The following is a 21,548-nucleotide window of genomic DNA, read 5'->3' on the forward strand; positions in this document are numbered from 1 at the left end:
AATTCATTTTAAAGGTGATCAGTGGGGTTCATGTTTTGTCCAGTGTCAGTCAAGTTACTCCATGTCAGACTCAGTAAATCATTTTTGTATGGATTCTGCTTTGTGCACAGAAGCATTGTCGTGCTGGAATAGAACAGAGCCCTCCACAAAGTTGAAAGCACAGAATTCTCTAGAATGTAATTTCATGTCACAGTATTAAAAACTGTCCAGAATTACTGGAATATCTGAATCTGTTGATTAGAAAGGGCTGAGAAAATGTATTGTTCAGTGCATCTTAGTGTTAAAAATAAAAAGTGATTTTCACACTGACTTTTGTATTGTAAAAAGTAACTTTATACTTTATATGTTGTATCATTATACAGTGAAAATATGGAATTCATACTAGAGGAAAATAAAGCACCTTTTATTCAGAGGCCCAAAAAATAAATGCACAATTGTTGCAAAACATAATGCATTACAGTACAACGATGACTGAGAGATGTACACGTAAATGTTTATCAAAAGCCAATGATATTCATAATTTAATATGGAAAATTATGGATAACCAAGTAAAAGTTGCTTTCATCTTGAAATTTTACTAACAATATAAACTTTATTCTGTAAGTTATTCTACACAGTAAATATTTAACAGCAAAGTCACATGTACAACCTAAAGGGGAACATATTTTGCAATTATACAGAAAGGCATTTACTTGTGTAAAAAAAGAAAGAAAAAGAAAACAATCAGATGACAAGGAATGTTTTAGCTTATGTACAAAATGTTTTTCAGCAAAGTTTTAATAATGTTAATAATTTAGAGGCCTCTGCATATTAAATATGAAACTGTGCTTTATAGTCATCATGAGTAATTTCAGTCAAATGAATCAGGAGAGCAATTAAAAATAGAAAAAAATGTTTATTTCTGCAAAGGTCAAAGATATGACATTTAACATCCACCTCAGAAAAGACAAAACCTCTGCACTGGCCTATTTAACAGAAAAACATTCTACATTAAAGACGATACCAAGATTAAACATAACGCAAATCAAACCTATTAAAAATCCAAAGAAGAAACAGCTGAAGTGGTTTCAGAGAAGTAAACAACAAAGTCTGCGTTCATTGTCCACATTCATTGAAAAAAAAAAAAACAGCTAAAAATTTTGTAGCAAAACAAGAGGATGATCATAAAAATACCTTTGGGGAAAAAAGTTATATGAGACCATTTCCATTTAAATGACACCAACCATTTAGGCACAAACAGAAAGCAACTTCCATCCTGACGTATTATTTCCTGAAACTAGTGGTGAATTAAAACCATGCTAATTCTGTTACCAAGTGCAATTCAAATGGCAAAATTAACACAAAACAGTATAAAATCTCAAAAGTTTAAGAGCAAATGTTTCAACTCAGAGGACACTGTAGGCAGAAATTATTACAGAAATAACTTCTCAATTGTTTGAATGAGCATTACTAAGCAGGGAGACCGAACGTGTTATGTTTATCTGTATGTGTAGTCTGTGCTATTGGCTGCACTGCTGTAGCCGCCCAGGTTGGGGTAGGCGCTCTGGGTGAAGCTATAGCTCTGATTTGTTGTTCCAGGTGGCCCGAACGTTGCTGTACCAGGTGGTCCACTGTATGCTATTAAAAAATACGAGAGTTTCAGATAGTTGTGGCTTAAAACAAATTACTAGTGCACAGCATTCAAACTCACCTGCATAATTGAAACCAGGTGGTCCACCCATTCCCATGCCAGGCCCTTGATATCCGTAGCCGTAGTCTGGTCCAACAAGAGGAGCTTGTTGATTTGTTGTTTTGCTTTGGGTTTGATTCTGACCCTGCTCGCCAGGCTTTTTGAACTGGGAATAGGATTGTGTGTACTGATTATAATAGCCAGTCACTGGCGGGGGGACAGCCTGGTAGGTGGCCGTGCTGACTGTGGAGGACGCAGACGGGGCTTTCTGTGGATTCATAGGTGTGCTAGAGCTGGTAACAGACTGGGCTGGGGTCAGTCCAGCAGTAGTGGTGGAGCCTGGAGAGACAAATGTATAGAGATTAAAAGTTAAGATGACATCCACATTATAGGTAACAGAAAAATAGGTAACATGCATTTCTTTTTGGATAGTAGTAAACAAATGTCTTTGTAACCTAGATTTATCTATGCAAATAAACTCTAGTGGAGCTTATCCGCATAGGTACAAACAAAAAACATTTTTTTTGTGTATATATATATATATATATATATATATATATATATATATATATATATATATATATATATATATGTGTGTATGTATGTATATACAGTCAGGTCCATAAATATTGGGACATCAACACAATTCTAATATTTTTGGCTCTATACACCTCCACAATTGATTTAAAACGAAACAAGATGTGCTTTAACTGCAGACTTTCAGCTTTAATTTGAGGGTATTTACATCCAAATCAGGTGAACGGTGTAGGAATTACAACAGTTTGTATATGTGCCTCCCACTTTTTAAGGGACCAAAAGTAATGGGACAGATTAACAATCATAAATTAAACTTTCGCTTTTTAATACTCGGTTGCAAATCCTTCGCAGTCAATTACAGTCTTGAAGTCTGGTACGCATAGACATCACCAGATGCTGGGTCTCATCCCTGGTGATGCTCTGCCAGGCCTCTACTGCAATGGTCTTCAGTTCCTGCTTGTTCTTGGGGCATTTTCCCTTCAGTTTTGTCTTCAGCAAGTGAAATGCATGCTCAATCGGATTCAGGTCAGGTGATTGACTTGGCCATTGCATAACATTCCACTTCTTTCCCTTAAAAAACTCTTTTGTTGCTTTTGCAGTATGCTTCGGGTCATTGTCCATCTGCACTGTGAAGCGCCGTCCAATGAGTTCTGAAGCATTTGGCTGAATATGAGCAGATAATATTGCCCGAAACACTTCAGAATTCATCCTGCTGCTTTTGTCAGCAGTCACATCATCAATAAATATAAGAGAACTAGTTCCATTGGCAGCCATACATGCCCACGCCATGACACTACCACCACCATGCTTCACTGATGAGGTGGTGTGCTTTGGATCATGAGCAGTTCCTTTCCATCTCCATACTCTTCTCTTCCCATCACTCTGTTACAAGATCTTTGTCTCATCTGTCCATAGGATGCTGTTCCAGAACTGTGAAGGCTTTTTTAGATGTTGTTTGGCAAACTCTAATCTGGCCTTCCTGTTTTAGAGACTCACCAATGGTTTACATCTTGTGGTGAACCCTTCTCTTGATTGTTGACTTTGACACACATACACCTACCTCCTGGAGAGTGTTCTTGATCTAACCAACTGTTGTGAAGGGTGTTTTCTTCACCAGGGAAAGAATTCTTCAGTCATCCACGACAGTTGTTTTCCATGTTCTTCCGGGTCTTTTGGTGTTGCTGAGCTCACCGGTGCGATCTTTCTTTTTAAGAATGTTCCAAACAGTTGATCTGGCCACACCTAATGTTTTTTCTATGTCTCTGATGGGTTTGTTTTGTTTCTTCAGCCTAATGATGGCTTGCTTCACTGATAGTGGCAGCTCTTTAGATCTCATATTGAGAGTTGACAGCAACAGATTCCAAATGCAAATAGCACATTTGAAATGAACTCTGGACTTTGTATCTGCTCCTTGTAAATGGGATTATGATGGAATAACACACACCTGGCCTTGGAACAGCTGAGCAGCCAATTGTCCCATTATTTTTGGTCCCTTAAAAGGTGGGAGGCACATACACAAACTGCTGTAATTCCTAGACCGTTCACCTGATTTGGGTGTAAATACCCTAAAATTAAAGCTTAAAAAGTCTGCAGTTAAAGCACATCATGTTCGTTCCATTTCAAATCAATTGTGGTGGTGTATAGAGCCAAAAATATTAGAATTGTGTCAATGTCCTAATATTTATGGACCTAACTGGCGGCATGGCGTGAGCGTGGTGTTTCTGCTGCGTGTCAGTAGCTTTGCGTTTTCTGTGTCTTTACACACCAGAATATCGTGCCTGACGCAGCGATGGAGCGCTGCTGCTGCTACTGTAGGATACAGAGAGAGAGACCGCCGACAGACCAGGATCTTGTCTTCACGACAACAATATCTATACTTCATGTTGAGCATAAATATAAAGCGTACTGATAAAGGACACCGTCAACAGTATTGACGGCAAAATAGACTATGTTTGACAGGTGCAATATGCCAGTGTGTCTCCGGCCTAAGGTTTTCAAAAGGCATCACGTGAGTGTGAATATCACTACAACTAGGAAAAAAACAATTGTAATTCAAACGCAGCTCCCGTCGGCATTTAAACAGACCTTTGCTATTAATTCCGATCGGTCCAACGAAATCTGAGCAGGTCTAAAAACTGAAACGGTTCATGCTACACTTAACACTTAGGAAAAGTTATATATATATTTTAAATATGAGCAGGCCTATAAGCTGGCATTGGTAATGCTACTACACTGTAATCATAGTTATTTATTTATATATTTTATTATATGATATTGGTTTGAGTATTTTATTTAGTGGAGAACTTTGCAGCAGTATTTTATTTCTTATTCTTTTTTATTTTATTATAAATTATATTATTTATTTTATTAAAAAGTATTTTAAAAAAAAGTGTAAACAAATTGTTAAAAAAAAAGTTTATAGTAATAAACAACTTGCAGTTTAATGTCTGCATTTCTTTCCCTCACTGTACCGAAAATGAACCGAACCGTGACTTTAAAACCGAGGTACGTACCGAACCGTGATTTTTGCGTACCGTTACTCCCCTACATATATATATATATATATAAAATATAAGAAAAAAGTATCTTATGCTCACCAAGGATTTTTTACATACACTAAAACAACATTTTAAATAAATATTAGATTTTGAAATGTTCAGTGTGTGTGTGTGTGTGTGTATGTGTGTGTGTGTTTTTCTGTGATGGCAAAGCTGAAATTTCTATTAGAAAATAGAAATTATTATAAAATGATGATTAAAAAAAACACAAAAAAAACCATCAGTATTGAAAACGGTTATTCAGCTTGATGTCTTTCTTCCAGGACTCTCTGCTATATATAGTTCAAAAGAACAGCATTTGATTGAAACGGAAACATGATAAATGTAGCATGATAAATGTTTTTGCTCTTTTGACAAGATTCAATTTGAAATCCTTGCTGAAAAGTAGTTATTTAAAAAAAACAAAAAAATTAAACCTTAGTATTCAAAATAATATTTTTGCCCTTGAGCACTTTCTTTGAGCATGTCAAAGCATTATTTTCTCCATCGTCAGCATTCAAGGGATAATCAAACCATGGAAATGAAAACGATGCTAAATTAGCTATTTTTTGGAAACTGATAAAGATGCCTTTCATGATGTTAATTTACCTGCAAACTTGCCCATGTTGAATCCCCTCCCTCTACCTCTACCTCTTCCTCTACCTCGATTGCCTGCGTTGTAAGATACTCCAGCCATACCATAGCCCTAAAGAAAAAAACAACAACATTAAGTGCACAGAACAAATTATATTGTACTTCAGACCAAAGAAGAAAACAAAATTAGAAAAGAAAGTGTCCAAGGGACGATCCAGAATCACATGCTGCCTTTACCATAGGAGGGAATTTCTTTTTCTTGAGTGGGTCTGCAGGAGAACCTTCTGGAAAAAGCTGTTCTAATGCTGCAAGTGCTGCGTTGGCTTTGGCTAGTTTCTTATTTGATCCAGAGCCCTGGAATTTCTGCCCATCAACCTCCACCTGTAAGAAAAAAACAAAAAAAGCACATGCGAACAATAAACTAGTATATTTGAAGCGAATACAAGAGCAGGAAAACGGTAGATTTAAACTGCAGCACTGTCTCATGCTTATTCAATGAGGTCACCATTAGAAACAGGATTGAGGACAACACAAAAATCAGTTGATTGTATGACGCAGGTAAAATTTGTACGACTCACTGGAATCTGAAGTGAATGCAAACAAATGGATAATATTTTTATGAAAGGATATTACTGAAACGATTTATTCGTTTGTACCACTGCATCCTCACTAGGTGCCACACTATATGTCTTCATAAAACATCAGAAAACTAAAAATGAAATGTTCAAAGCAGAAACTGAAAAATGTCATGATGGATTTTTGCCCAGGCCACAGAAGAACTCAGAACAATGTTAAAGAACTCCAGCTGAGAGTGATATTGGCATCCCTGTGACGGGGAACATTTGCATAATGAATTTTCATTGTGACATTTAAAGTGCAAGGACACTAGCTCAAAATAAACTAGCTTTAGTCAACACGTCTAACCTCAATGGTGAAGGTCTTGTCGTTGAATCGTCCCTTGACAGAGGTTAGTTCATATTTGAGACTTCTCCGCTTCTCGTTGAGCTCCATGACGGGATTCTTGCCGTGTTTGGTGAGGATGGGGCCACCCTGCAAGATGAAGTGCAACCAATCATGCCAAACCAATTTCCTACAGTCTACAAAGTCATCAAACCCCAAAGCTATTCAAGCAGGATCAATGTTTGGATGCTAACCTCATTGCCATCATCAGAGCCTGTAGGAGTGGTTTCATCTGACCTGGTGACCGCAGGCGCAGCAACAGGCTGGCTCTTAATTTCCTCCGCAGGCTTGGTCTCTGACGGCAAGGGAACGCCTAATGCTAGCAGAACCTGCGTGTAGAGGACATGGCATAGACAACAACTGAATTTCACACAATGTTTATTTCACACTTATTAAAGACAACAACCCTGGAAAATGTTCCCTGCGTATGTGGCATCTAGAATGCAAAGTTTCTTTCAAAATTAGGACTGTCAGCTGACTCACTTTCTGGGCAACATGAAGCTTGGCGCTGCGTTTGGAGGGACCCGTAGCCTCATAAGTTACCCCATCCACCTCTACAGCCATTGTGAACTGAGGTTCATGTTCAGGCCCAGTCTGTGATGCCAATTTGTAGAGGGTTCCAGGCCGCAGCTGGTTCAGCTTCATCAGGGCATTTGCTGGTTCACGCCTTTCAGCTAGAAGAAAACAGGTTTTATGAAAATACAATATGACTGGCTTTGTATTTAATACATATTTATACATATTTCATATAATACAGGAGACTTGTTATAGCACTTATATATCATTGCTCTTTTGTCGATTTTGATTGCTTCCATTGTCCTCATTTGTAAGTCGCTTTGGATAAAAGCGTCTGCTAAATAAATAAAATGTAATGTAATATTTCAATAGATGATGTATTCTGTATTTTTCTAATACACAGTGAAAATAAATTAGTGCAGGGTAACATAAAGGTGATGAAAAAACAGTATGAAATTGAGATGCCTACCTTTTCTTGGAAACTTTGGCCTCATTTCAAGATCCCCTGCATCATAAACTTCCCTTGGCCTCTTTCCTGGAATATCAGCTACTGTAGATTATTGAAATGAAAGAAGAAATGTGGCATGATGATAGGTTAACATGGTTTTCTTTGGTCTTATGAAATAAAACAGAACATAATACTATGTAGAAATATTAGCATTCAAAATGCAAAGGTCTTTATCCAGTCCAACATTCAATTCCTATTCAGTGTTTAGCAACTGGATCAAGCCTAGAAAATGACATTATCAACTACAGCAGTTTTCTTACAGATTATGCAATCCTAATAGCTGTCATTTACTTATAGAAGGTTGAACGATACATGGCCTACTTATTTAATGAGAGGAAAACAGGTTAATCTGCTTTTGAACACTAGAAAAAGTCACTTTGGTACCTCTGTGTTGTAGCAATCTGGCAGCTTTGGAATTGAGGCGGTCCATTCCAAGAACTTTGTACAGCTGCCCAAAAGCTGACAGTCTTAAGGCAAACTAGAGGTGAGAGGAAAGCAACAAATTAAATGTCGAATAACTAAATGTTTTTTTTCCCCCCAAGTTACATCAACTGTACTAGACATCTTATCAAGCCTTAGTAATTTACCCTAATGTTGCACTATTTTTTATTTCCAATTTTTTTTTATCTCTTCTGTCACTTTTCTTTTTTCAGCTTTGAAATACATAGTCACAATGAACAGTAATTTTATGGAAAGCAGCTTCACAAAATGTTCTTTGTGCTCCACAATGAAAAAGCACCATCATATGGTTTTAGAACAAGACTGTAAAAAAAAGATGGACAATGCATCTCCACTTCCTTCCATTATAGAATAGTAGTGAAGCCACAACGTCTCAATATCGGCAATGTAATCTTGCAAAAATTACGTCATTTGGAGCCTGAGTCGGTGAATGTGAGGTAGAGCATTTGGAGTCAAAGTCCCGCCCAAACTCCCGCACACCCAATCGCAAGCTCACAATCATAACACCACACCCCATTTTTATGGCATTAAATAAATATTTAAAGCAAACTTGAACACTTGCACATATATCAGCATGCTAAGAACTACCTAAAATGACAGAAAACATAGAAAATGTAATTATTTAGAGTGTGTCACGTCCCATTAGATTACATGTAGAGGGCGAGGTTTATGACCAACACTGCATCCAGTCACTTGACGTCTGGCTTCACTTTTCAAGACTTGTGCGGCACACTTGGTTTAGAATGGGCCAAGTAAATAATGACCATTTCCATCTGTATGGTTTCTAGACCAATACGCTGTCAAATAAAGTCAAACTAAAGTGTAAGATTGCAAGTAACCTGTGCACTCTGGGTAATGTCTTCCCTCTGTTGTGGTGTAAGATGGGCACTAGCATCAGTGTTGTCTCTCTCACAGGGATCAGAAATGCCTGGACCATCTGTCGAGAGGAGTCATGCTCAGTAGATGACTCAAAACACCAAACACAGACCATGCTTTGTTTCAGTCTTTACCCTCCAGTAGTATCCCTGATGCAAGACACTCCAGAACTCTCCGTAACGCCTCTCCAGGTCCCAGCAGCCTCTCGCTGGTAGAAATAGCCTTGTGACAGAGCAGCTCAAGAATCTATATAGAATTAAAGAGATATACACAAAAAAGTGACAAATATTACAAATATTTAGAGATGTTCCGATACCCTTTTTCTCTTCCCGATACCGATTCCGATACCTGGGCTCAGGGTATCGGGCGATACCGAGTACTGATCCGATACCGATACAGCTGTATATACACTACTAGCCCTGTGTAAATTGCTAGAAATATTCTATGGTGTGCTTCAGACTGATCTCTTAATAAAACATGAACAAATACATGGTGAACTACTGTATTCATTACAGTATTCTTATTATCTGACATGAATTTGACAGTATTATTTATTTTCTTAAGCGGAAAATAACTTGCAAATGCAGCCAAAAATCTAACATAGCTAAATCTACTGTAGGCTACAACAGTAACTTAATATATTGTTAATTTACTCATGTTAAACCAAACATTTATTTTAATGGGCTGCCATGAAGATCTTTGAGTGTCTGTGTTTATGATATGACAGTTTTCTTAAATGAAACGGTAAATTCTCATAAAGTGACGGTTTATGCGTTCGTGTCCTTACATTGTAACACAAAGTCAGCAGAGACTACAAAACAGCGAGCTTCTGCACATCTGCGCCCGTCACCCACAGAGATGTAGAATTTGCAGAAGTAATATTTAAAAAGTATTTTGCAGTTTAATTTTCACAGACACTAGTATATATTCGGCTACTGTCTGGAGCCCTGCGCTTTGACTAACACGGAAGCGACTGAACGCAGCTGCGGGTACCGAATATACTCGGGAGTCGGTAACTACCGGTACTACAGAGACATACTGCTAACCACTGATCTATAATATAGAAGCGGCTTCACTGTCTGTTGGCAGTTTAGAATGCGATGAGTGATCCAGTGATATATAGATCAGGGCTGCTAACGCGTTTTCATTTCTTCTTCACTGCTCTAAACGGGTTGCTTGTGGCAACACAGCACAACTTCCTGTGTTTGCAATGCATTCTGAGCAGCGAAGAAGAACCTTGCAGCGGTTAGGCAAAGCTAGTGGTCATAACTAGGTCTTGAAATTAAAAATGGTATCGGATCGGTATATGGGTTCATGTACTCGCCGATGCCAGAATTTGTTGTGGTATCGGAGATATTTCCGATACTAGTATCGGAATCGGAACAACTCTACAAATATTTCTTTAAAAAGACTTGTAAATGTTTAATTGTAAAGATATATGTATTTTCTCTTGCTTTTGAGGTGGACTCACCCATCCTTTGAGTGGGGCCCATGTAGAAACACGGGTACACAAGTCCCGCAAGATCCGAATCACGATGACACATGACTCGAGCCCGGACACTTTAGCCTGTTAACCCAACAAACAGCAAACCCGTCAAGACTTCACCATGCATTTTCAAAGAATTTTAGATGCTTTTTAGAGGACGTTTTGTATGAAGCAGATCAATCTGGCCAAATTATAGGTTCTGACCACTAACGAACAAATTGCAACCTGGGAAAGATACATCTGATATTTAAACTGAAACAGGTTATGCGCAATTCAGTTTAAAGCATTTAAAGACGTTCCAAAATTTAAACAGCCTTAAAAAGCATTTCTCAGAGGAGCTCAATGTGCAAATATGTATTTTCCCCAGGTCAAAGGTCAGATTAAGTTACAAGTCGACTTGTAGACAAATAAAGACGGGATGCAAACCTGGAACCACTTGGCCTGGCGGAGAGACGCCAGAGAAGTCAGGCATTTCTGCCTGTCCAGAGCGTCCGGCGGAGAGCTTTCCGCGCACGGTTCTAGTGACGAATGGAGTAAGAAGACAAGGTACAGTTTGACCAAGGGGGGTTCTGTCATCTGGCCAGGGGGCAGACGCAGTGTTCCCGTGCCCACAAGCAAGAGTAAGAGGGGGAACTGTCCGGGAAGTCATCTAACACAAAAGCTTAGTTTGTCTGAACAGTGATTAATCTTCTTCAAATTACTCTACTTCTATAGACATTTCACCCTCCTCTTCTGTAGGCCAACTGCGCCCCCCCTTCCGAGACAGAGAGTTTCCAGTTGGTCAAAAGTCCAGCGCCCCTAAAATTGACAAACTAGAAGGCTTGGTTGAGAAAGTCAATTTGCAACCACAGGCAACAAAAGCAATACCTTCATTGAAATGAAATAGGTTGTGTACAGGGTAAATACTGCAGCAAAATACAAGTGAAATCTGTTCTAGAAGAACAAAAACAAATGTTACATAAAATTAAGCTAGATGCAATGATCTGAAACAGTAAAAAACCCCAAAAAACTTCTCATTGTACAAAAAAATAAGCACATCGTCGTAAAATACAAGTCTAATTTTTGCTGCAATGCAAACCCTTCGTATCGCTTTAGAGGTGACGTTCGGAAATTTCAATTCTCGCTCAACAGGGAAATGCTGAAAGCACCAAGTATTTGGCTCAGAACTCATTTGATGCAGCAGGACTTTTATTTTCAATCCTCCGAGGTACTGAAGGTCTTTTAGGTCCGAAAAATGAAAAAGGGTGAGATCATACCTCCAGATGCCTCTTTTTCAACCTGCTCCCTGACCACGGGTGAGCTCAGATGGATGCTCAGTTTCAGACTGGGCTCCGTTGGGCTGGTAACAATAATAGCAGCATCTTGGATAGATGGAGTGATGACGTACTTCTCCTCAGTAACATCCTTTCATTAAGAAAAGCAAGAGAAGAAACTGCATGTCAGTTTAATTTTTCATTAATACTGGTTAGTAAATAATGACCTGTCTTGCGTGGAATCTGCACCCACCCAAAAACTCAAGAGGACACAAATGGTTCTATACATATAGTAGCATTCAAAATTTGGGGTTGGTAAATTTTTTTTAAAGAAGTTTCTCACCAAGGCTGCATTTAATTGATACATTACACAGTAATGCAATTTACTTCTGTTATGATGGCAAAGCTGAATTTCTATCCCTTACAGCCTCATTGTAATTTCTGTCAAAAATGTAATATTGCACTACCCTGACAAAGGTCTATTAGCCTAGGTTTCAGTGTCAAATAATCCCTCGAATCATTCCAATATGCTGATTTGGCACACAAATGTCTTAATGCTATCAGTATTGAAACTTGTCATTCCAGTTGTGCTACATTTGTTGATGAACAAAGTTCAAAACATTTGAAATATACATTTTGCAATATTATAAATGTCACAATGTCTCTGGATTAATTTAAATGAACCCTTGCTTGAAAAAAAAAAAAAAATCAACTTACTGACCTCAACTTTTAAGTACTCTATTTGTTAATAGAAACATTAGCCAATTTTATAGTATAAACGCTATAGTGTTCTAATTTATCTTGAACATTTTAATACTTTAGAATACGTTCTACATAACAATGCCTGCTTCGTACGTGTAGCAAAACAACCCAGCTTTTTGCATTTGCCTAAATTGATGTTTCATGCATGAAGCCCAATCAATGAGAAAAGCAAGTATCAAAATTAGGCATGCACTAAAATGAAAATTCTTGGCCGAACAAAAAGAATCACTGGGCCGAAGGCCAAATATGGTTATTCACATTTTTCTCCATATACTTTGCCCATTTTCTTTCCCCACTGCATAAATTAAATATGCAGAATCTACTTTTTACAGTTAATAAGTTGGTAAAATAATATTTTTAGCTATTTTTAGACCCCCTTCTTGAATCAGTTTTATTTTTACTGTACAAATAAATGCAGCCTTGCTTGTTTGAATACATGCAATCAATGCGTAATACTGCGTATATTAGAAAACACACCATTCTGAAGTTTATTTAGTAATCGTTTGAGTCCATTAACCAGCAACAACCACTCCTTCCTCTTCTCATCAGAGACATGAGAAGCAGTGCTAAAACAGTCTCTCGTTGTTGATGCTTTGTACTGATTGTTGCATCTTTTTTTGGACAGTTGTAAATGCCTCCACACTGCTGATATGTTTGCTGCATTAGTGCAAGCACCTATTTGATCATACCACATCATTGTTCGGTACAATTTATTCAGTCTTTTCGCTTATTTGGTTAATTTCGTTTGCAGAACATTCGGTGCATCCCTAATCAAAACCTTTTATAATCATACAAGTTAATAATAAAAAAGGGTGAGAAAAAACCTTTATGAATTCTGAGAGTTTTCCAGAGATCAGCCTGAGCAGAGAACTGGTAGGCACATCCCTGGAGAGCAGCACCAACTCTAACTCCAACTCATCTTTCAGCAGGAGTCCTTTAGCCACCAGGCCCACTCTCAAAACACCACGCAGTTTACTTTGAGATGAAGCACTGCAGAGAACAGCACAGACTCTGAGCATGAGGTGCTTAAAAACTAAATGCTCAGTTTTAAAAATCTAAATCCATTAGTGCAGTCGACTTCTCTGTCAGATACCCATACCTTACAGCATCAGCGGCACTACTCTCTTTCTCATTTAGCCATTCAGAGACAGACTTCAGGGCATGCTCCACATTGGACACCATGCTCTGCACTGCATCCAGCTGCTCTGCTGATGGGTACACAGTTGTGTGCTTGGCCTTTACATAGCGATCTTCATTCACAAATGTTCGCTGAGGCGGTGGCCTCATTGGCGGAAGCTGTAAAGTAAAAGAGTTGAATTGATTACACCTGATTCAAAACATTGCCTGTGCAGTTTACACTTCCTCTTTCCATGTGTTCCTATCACGTTCTTGTTATTTTATGCAAACAATGATGGGTACAAATATATAAGCAGTTTAATCTTTAAAAAAAACAACAACATGAGAACTAGTCTCCCAGAGAGAGAGAGGGAGAACAAGAACAAATTTGCATTATAAATGTAATATACATCAGAGTAACATACGTCCTCTGGGTGCAGAGTCTCCTCTTCCCACTTCCTGTACTCAACGACGTATTGGTTGTACTGCCTGAGGTCTTCTTCATAACACAAGCAGTCATACCAATAACGCAACTCGTCATACCTGCAGCAACAATTTAGTTTCATTACATCTTTATATACCAGACAGATACCCAAACCAGGGACCGTGGGCCAAAGTTGGCCTTCAATGACTTTTGATTTGGCCCACAATATACATATTACAATAGGAGAGGGAAGATGGGGGGGGGGGGGGGGGGTGGCATATATTCCTTTTAGATTTAAAAAAAAAAAAAATTCTTAAATTCAACTGAAATGTAAAACATGAAATTTGATAAAAAAATTATTAACAATAAAAAAAAAATTGTGCTGGGCAATGAGTAATCGCATCCAAAAGTTTTTGTTTATATAATATATGCCTATATATATAAATACACACACATATACATATATATATATATATATATATATATATATATATATATATATATATATATATAATAAATACAGACAATAAATATATAGATTACACATTATGCACACAAAAACATTTATTTTGGATGCAATTAATCATGTTAGCAAAGCAATTTTTTTTATTGTAATGTACAGTAATATAGTTGGATATAATGCAACATTTACTTTTTGTCTATTCCCTGCAACTTATCCAACTCATGACAGAAAGTCATCAAAAGTAAAGTTACTGTATTTAAATTAACTTTTATCCATGAAACTTGGGTAAAGAAATGTATAATATTACCAGAATAAAAATATTTCTAGCCTCTTTCTCCCCAATTCACTATAATAATAAAAATAAATGTATATAAAAAATAATAAAAATAAGGATTTTGATATTTTTCCAAGCCTTAAAATCACACTTATAGCATTTTCTTCGTGGCCATGGGAGACCTGTTTAGAGCATTCCCAGCGTATTTTTTGAAGTCAGAGGTGTTTTACCGGTCGTAGTCCTGAGGGTGGAGGCGGTGACCCTCCTGCAGGAGAGTATCCCAGTACAGCAGCTCCTCGTAGGCCTGCTGCTCGTCCCAGGCAGGTGGAGGTCGAGGAGGAACAAGTCCTTCTCTCCGCCTCGGAAAAATCCCCATTTGAGCCATTTTCTTCAAACGATCACCTGTAACATACGCAAGTCGCACAACGTTCACAGTAACTAAAGGATTTCAAACAGAAACACTCGTGGTGTTATCAAGTTAACAAGCCAAATAATGGTTTCCCGGCGTATTTCTTATTGAATCTGAAACGTCATAAAGCTGCAAAAAGGAACACTTTTTTTTAAATAAAGCATCTATCGCGTCTGTACAAAACACCCGATATTGGCGAAGCACGCTAACACGCGCACGCGTCATTTGAATAACCGATTTACGTTACGCGAGAAAAACGATTCATGTTTACCGGCCGAGCTGCTAGCACAATTAAAATGTGCAGACGTCTTTAAGATCGCGTGTCCCTGTATTTGTTTACATAGCTAAATGTGTAGCTCACCATTCACGCAGTTTACTCAATGGATGAAAGCGTAAAAAGCTCCACTTCCGGGCCACGCACTGACCCTGCCGCGCATGCGCACTCAAATTTCGTCTCGCGTAGCGGCGTAGCGGAGACAAGAGGAGCTCCATTTGACATTTTTTTACACCTTGTAAAAAGAATTCATAGACGCTTTGCAGGAACAATTTATTTAAAATTTCTGTTATGTAGTGCATTTTCATGTTTATTATTTTTTATGTTTTGTTTGAGCTGGGCTGTCACCATAGACTGTATAAAAACAGGTTGCCAAATTATTATTCAAAAATGTCAATTACAATTAATATACAGTGTTCTGGTAGGCTATGATATTCTTTTTATTTATTTTTTTGCAGTTTTGAACTGGTCGAAAAGCTTGTAGCCTATTAAACTATTTAATGACAGCTTACCTCTTACAGTAACTTCACAGTACTGACAGTTACATTACAGTACTGGGTATCATTATTCTGGCTTTTGGAATATTGTTTCTTTATAAATTAGAGCTTGGTTTATTGAATTTCATGCATCAAATTTGGCAGAAACAGAAATGAAATTCAAATACAATAAGCTTGTTTTGTTTTATTATGATGCTTTTCAGTATAAAATAACAACATTAGAAGCCTCCAGAAAATTGGAGGGATAACACAATTAATAAATTATACAATAATATGAATTCACATGAGCATTTTTGCACAGTAACATATATGCAAGACAAATGTAAAGGACAACTTTCTTCCCCTTCTGTGAGGGAAATAATCACATAAAATCCACATAAAATATGAGTTTACCTCACAGGTAATATTGTTGATGATCATGCTGTACAAAGTCTGATTAGGTGAACGTTTCAGTAAAACAAAGATTGAAATATCTTTTGTGCCTCTTGTTACAGTCATGTCGGTTTTCATGCTCAGGGAGCTCATCATGGGGAATAACTATAGGGACACATGAAAACACTGTCCCAGATCTAAAGCTACAACACTGGCCGAATTAATGCTTCAGTTACTAACACCAGTGTATTTTCTGTATTTAGGGCTCAAGAGAGCAATGAGTTAATTGCTGTGCTCTGAAAGTTTCTAGCCAAATCCTTATTATTAGTGTTTTACAGGGAGTAATAGGAATGTCCATCTCATGCTTTATTTATCTTTGTGCAAATTTGCTAAAATAAATACATTCTTCATATAGAGAGTGCAGTCATGCTGTAATAAAGGTGCCCAGTGAGATCCTCGGGGTTCGAGCTGACAGATACTGCGTAGAGCTCCTGTTGTCATTGATGCCCACTCAGATTCAGATTCTACTGACAGGATTCTTCTCAGAGCTGGGGAAGGAATGGATCTCCCAGCAGCGAAAAGTGCTTTCTTTAAAGTCTGTTGGGCGTTTGGTAATGAAGTAAATCTTTTGGAGGACGGAACGACGAAGAAGAATATAGACCCATGGGTCCAGTATCTGGTTCCAGGATGCTATCCGCACCCCCATGATCATTAGGGTCTTATAAGTGGCAAGGTCATTTCCCATAGAGCCCTCATATGACTGTTTCACTGTAATTAGGCCAACAATCTAAAGTTGAGAGACAAAGACAAAACACCATAAGGATTACGACAAAATATCCAGGTCTAAGAAATCCATAGTCCAGTCTGTAAAAATATTAGGTTCTATCTACTTATACTATTCCATGTCATTTTGTTATGAACTGTGACCAAAAAAAGCTTTTAATACCTTATAACTACAAGTAATAACAATACAATTTAGACACTGAAAGCTGTTTCTGCCTCAGAGAGAAAGAGAAAATATAATTAATCATGAAATAAATTTAAAAATAAGAAATATAAAATAAATATAAAATCACAATGTGAGTTATAAAGTCGCAGCTTATATATAAAATTGCAATTAGCTTTGTAGTTTTGATTACTCTGTGGCATAAATGGGCTTCTATTTATATTTTTAAACTTTTTATTTATATGGAGTACCGCATTTTTTTTTTTCCACTGAGGCAGATTTTTGGTTTCGTCCTGTTACACCTCAAAGGTGCTCAAGTTATTGGAAATGCATAAAATTGGTCACAGAAAGAACTACTTTGTTGCTATTTGAAATGCTTTCATTTCTTCTTGTTTTAAGCACGTTTGAATGGCAGGAAAAGCACTTTGTTGCCAAAGTCTTGTCATATTTTTTAAAGGAATATCTGGGCAACAATTTCAAAGACTGTCAACATACTCTCAACACTCGGAGTGAAAATGTGGTCAATTACTCAATAAATTTGTCTAAAAACTTGTCTACTAAAGATCTATTTCCTATAAAGTCTTTAGTTTATATACATCTATGTTCCTATAGGCACATGTGACGTATTTCAATTGACTGTACCTATAATTAATATTTTTGTGCTTGGTTTTAGCTGATTTTAACTACAGTGTGTTATTTTAGTGAACGTTTTGTACTTATTTCTCTCAAGACAGTTTTCATGTTTGTAGTAGTTTTATGGTTTCAATATTATGCCAATATATAAAGGGCATAATTTATGATGGGGCTACTAAACCCACTGCTCATACTCACCAGAAGAGGGCTCCAGCAGATACAAGATGTGACCATTATGCCTACAAGTTGCACCACCATCTCAATATCATGGGATCTAGCTGATCGACGGTTACAGGGTTTCTTTCGTACCCTCGCTAAAACTAGCGTCAGTCCACTTATGGTGTTACACACCAAAGCAACAGCAAGGGATGCCAACCCCAGTCCTGAGAACAACATAACAAAGGCCACGTCTGCCTTCTCTGTGTCCTCCAGCACTTTAATGAAACACCAGGTGCCAGGATACTGGTATGTATATGAACCCAGCTGAAAGCAGGGCAGAAGAGCAATGCAAAGAGCTGCTAACCAGATAACAGAAAGAGAGAGCTTAGTCCTTGTGGTTGTAACCAGCGAAGCATGGAGCAGTGGCTTTGTCACCCCTAAACACCTCTCAGCTGCCATGGCACAACCAAGAAAGAGCGGACACAGTCCAAAAAACACCATGCTGCCTCCTAGAAACTGACATAATGGGTCCGCCCGGTTGTATTCTTCAGAGGGGACACCTCCAGAAAGATACAGCCTCATAACTATTGAACCAGGTATGACATGCCCCACAAAGTCCGTGGCCACCAAAGAGCTGGCGAACAGGAGAAATGCTTTGGATCGTCGACGTAGGCGGGCATATGCGTTTGCCAGGATGAATAATGCCACAATATTAGACAGGATCCCCAGGGTCATCGAGAGCATCGCAGCTATAGGGCCGCTCAGGATCGGTCTCTCCGAGGTGACATTCTCGGAGTCTGCAAGTGATGGAGAGGTCGGCTGTCCTTCCCATTGACTGTCATTGGAAAATGGGCTGAGTGGCGCAGCGCCTGATGAATTGCAGTGATGCATGGCTAACTCAGAGGAGTGTTTAGCTGTGGGGCTCCCATCTTCATGTAGAGCTGCTGACAGGATGGAGAAATATGTCTTAGAACAGATCATTTGAAAGACACCAAAAAAATCTAAGAGTAGTGTAGCCATTAAGTGCACGTTAAAGGTAAAGCTTTCTCTTTTTTTGTATTCAGATTTTGCTTACTGAATACTTTTGATCAAATATAAAAATACAGAGCATAAATATATATATATAAAAAAATACTGGTGTGAATGTCACATTACATAGCATGTTTAATGTAGTGAGTCCCATCTATAATACATTTTGACATAAACACTGTAATTTTGCACTTCTGAACCAATTTCTTATGTAATATGTTTTGTCACGCCAATCAATTAATGTGTCAAGAAAGAGATAACTTTCAGTAAATAAATGTCTTTTTCAGATCATCCACGTACAGTTAAAAGTAAAGTAGCTATATGTGCAGTACTATAATGCAGCACAAATGTTTGTATGGTTTTACAGAAAAATACTAAAATGTATCCTCCTCTCTTGTGTTACATTTTCTGTTTTATGGACAGGAAAAAATATTTTTTAAAGATTATTGTAGTACATTTGCCAAGAAGATACTAGGTCTTTCTGCTTCTGCTTTTTAATTGTAAAGTAATCATCATGTAGCTTTTCTATACCACGGTGGTGTTCAGTATTTTCAGGCAAAATAAAGCTGATTTTAAGACAAGTCTAAATCAATAAATTAACATTATATCACTTAATGAAATACATTGTTATAAGTTGTAAAATATAGGCACAATTATGCAATCCTGTAATTATTATAGTTTTTTTTAATGGTGAATTCCTGAAACCATGGCTGGCTAATTTTACTAAAAAATTTATTGAGATATTTTTATTTCATTGACCATTTTAAAAAGCACCCCCAACCAGACTTCCTGTACAAACAGGAAATATCATGATCCTAAGAAATTAAAACATACAAACATGAGCAACTATTTCAGATTTTGTTTCAGAATGATAAATGACATTTATATATCTGTTTACCACACAATCATATTGTCATCTAAAACAAGAAAAGAAAAAAAAAGGGTATATTCAGTGCCACGCCAAACATTACAGCTGAGAGAAACATGTTCTGACAGAGGCTACTGACAGCCACAAATCGTTTTTAAACATTCCTCAAGGTTCATTTGCCTGCATTTGACCCCCTCAATGCTATGCTTTCATCCTGGAGTCAGCATCTCCCCTGAAGAATGCTACAGTGACTCATTTTATAGTGAGTCATTTAGTTGGTTGCACTGATGCATTTAAAAACACTGATTCGGAAAAGATATAAATTGCATGTTACAACAAAGTTGGGTTTCTTTGACACAGCATCTACTTACAACTCAGTAAAGACCAATACAACTGCTTACCTTCATTAACGAATATCCATTGGGATTAAAGCATCATGTCAAAAAAAAAAAAAAAAAAAAAAAAACTTTTTAATGTTATAATCTGTAAACAAAAGAAAAAAATTCGTAAACAAAAGTAAATGTTACTTTTTACTGAAGAAAAAAAATTAATTAGTTAAAAATGAAATTATGTATTTAAACTGGTGAATGTACAAGAAAAATTGTGCATCGTCATATCCATATACTCCATACGAGCGCCTGGTCATCTTTCCTAAAAGAAAAAGGTAATGCAGGTTCGGCTAGGTTTAAAAAAAAAAATAGCCCATAATAGGATAACAAGTAGTTTTAAATGACGAAATGCAGATGAATAGATTCGTAGTTTCACGGCAGCACATTCCACCGGCGGACGCGCGCGCTCAGAGCTACCGCTTCAGTACAGTGTGTTTCTGACGGAAACATGCGGGCGACTATATAACCCCTCCCTGATGAAGCTCTCTGCTCTTAGGTGAGTGTGAATCACTCTTACCACCGGCCCGAGAGCTGCATTTCTCTGATACAAAGATGGTGCTTTTATTAAAGGAAAAAAGCGTATTAAACAAGCCACTATATTACAAGCTAACTGGGCAACTGCACACAGTAAGTTTAGGCTAATGACAGGTATTCATGCATTAAATACTAAATTACTTATTCTTATGATAAAGACAGATATGTCTACCTGATTCAGTATTTGAGATTTCGTTTTTCCCTGCCCTCTTAGCTCTGACCTTGAACATACTGTCGAATGTTCCACTAAACCAGATTCTTGTAGATTGAAGACAGGTGTCTGTGTTTGCTTAATTTTTTTCAACCTGGCAAACTAGAGTGGCTCCACACTTGTGGTTTGGATTCAGACTAACAGCAATATTTTTACATGGTGATATTAAAGAAGGCAAGAGAAAAACTTGATGTTGACCGCAGCGGTGACATGAGTGTTTAAAGCGACGATTTCTTCTCAAAGACTGAACAGCTTATGTATTTATTGACTGGATTTTATTATATGCATTGAATTGCTTTAAGACATATGGTTTAATTAGGTCTAAATGAAAACTCTCTATGACATGCACAGGGATTGTAATGTGAAGTAAAAGGGAAAGTTCAGTTCTTGCTTAATTACAATATATTTTTAGTGCATTCTGTCCTAAACTAAAATTTGAGTATTATTCTCTGTCGCTATAGTTGCGTAAAGAAGTGACCACAGTTAAACCACATAACAATTAAACAAGATTTGGACTTATCAGTTCAACAATGTTCTCAGAAGTCAGAACAAGGATATTAGTTGATAAATAAGAGGTTGGTGCAAGTTGTCACATGCGTTTTAATTGTAACAATGTCAATAATTGTTTTGTGCTGCATAATCATTGTACAGTACAATGATGTTGCTGTCAAAAAAAAAGTTCCATGACCATGAACTTTATTTATTGGAACAACAGAAAAAAAACAAAACAAAAAAAAACACATGGACACACACACAAAAACTTTCAAAATAATTGGAAATCCCAGAACTAACC

General features: G+C 37.4%; 2 protein-coding genes across 4 annotated transcripts; both read right to left on the reverse strand.

Moving 5' to 3' along the window:
- Window positions 1-382: 382 nt before the first annotated feature.
- Window positions 383-15,290, reverse strand: ilf3a (interleukin enhancer binding factor 3a). Of its 2 annotated transcripts, none has more exons than XM_026257620.1 (19): window positions 15,205-15,290; window positions 14,665-14,836; window positions 13,699-13,816; window positions 13,257-13,453; window positions 12,982-13,147; window positions 11,399-11,546; window positions 10,569-10,660; window positions 10,128-10,223; window positions 8,791-8,902; window positions 8,620-8,717; window positions 7,706-7,799; window positions 7,283-7,363; window positions 6,781-6,971; window positions 6,492-6,626; window positions 6,262-6,387; window positions 5,575-5,718; window positions 5,353-5,449; window positions 1,691-2,008; window positions 383-1,617 (listed from the first exon to the last, which is right to left on the reverse strand). In XM_026257620.1, exons 2-19 carry the CDS (start codon window positions 14,817-14,819, stop codon window positions 1,478-1,480), a joined length of 2,508 nt encoding a protein of 835 aa, XP_026113405.1. In that variant the 5' UTR covers window positions 14,820-14,836; window positions 15,205-15,290; the 3' UTR covers window positions 383-1,477. The 2 variants fall into 2 exon arrangements, with proteins under 2 accessions (XP_026113405.1, XP_026113411.1); XM_026257626.1 differs by having other exon boundaries at window positions 15,115-15,244.
- Window positions 15,291-15,795: 505 nt separating this feature from the next.
- On the reverse strand, window positions 15,796-20,771 carry ptger1a (prostaglandin E receptor 1a (subtype EP1)). Of its 2 annotated transcripts, none has more exons than XM_026257665.1 (3): window positions 20,717-20,771; window positions 17,764-18,665; window positions 15,796-16,773 (listed from the first exon to the last, which is right to left on the reverse strand). In XM_026257665.1, exons 2-3 carry the CDS (start codon window positions 18,613-18,615, stop codon window positions 16,504-16,506), a joined length of 1,122 nt encoding a protein of 373 aa, XP_026113450.1. In that variant the 5' UTR covers window positions 18,616-18,665; window positions 20,717-20,771; the 3' UTR covers window positions 15,796-16,503. The 2 variants fall into 2 exon arrangements, with proteins under 2 accessions (XP_026113450.1, XP_026113443.1); XM_026257658.1 differs by lacking the exon at window positions 20,717-20,771 and adding an exon at window positions 20,023-20,080.
- Window positions 20,772-21,548: the final 777 nt, after the last annotated feature.

This window comes from Carassius auratus, chromosome 6 (assembly GCF_003368295.1).
Source record: "Carassius auratus strain Wakin chromosome 6, ASM336829v1, whole genome shotgun sequence".
Taxonomy (NCBI): Eukaryota; Metazoa; Chordata; class Actinopteri; order Cypriniformes; family Cyprinidae; genus Carassius; species Carassius auratus.

Coding starts and splice junctions, on each gene's coding strand:
- ilf3a (XM_026257620.1), bottom strand. CDS start 14,819: ATGGCTCAAATGGGGATTTTTCCGAGGCGGAGAGAAGGACTTGTTCCT. Junction 13,148..13,256: donor AGTGCCGCTGATGCTGTAAG/GTATGGGTATCT, acceptor TGTTCTCTGCAG/TGCTTCATCTCAAAGTAAAC. Junction 10,661..11,398: donor TGAAAAAGAGGCATCTGGAG/GTATGATCTCAC, acceptor ATTCGTCACTAG/AACCGTGCGCGGAAAGCTCT.
- ptger1a (XM_026257665.1), bottom strand. CDS start 18,615: ATGCATCACTGCAATTCATCAGGCGCTGCGCCACTCAGCCCATTTTCC. Junction 16,774..17,763: donor TCTGCTGGAGCCCTCTTCTG/GTGAGTATGAGC, acceptor TCTCAACTTTAG/ATTGTTGGCCTAATTACAGT.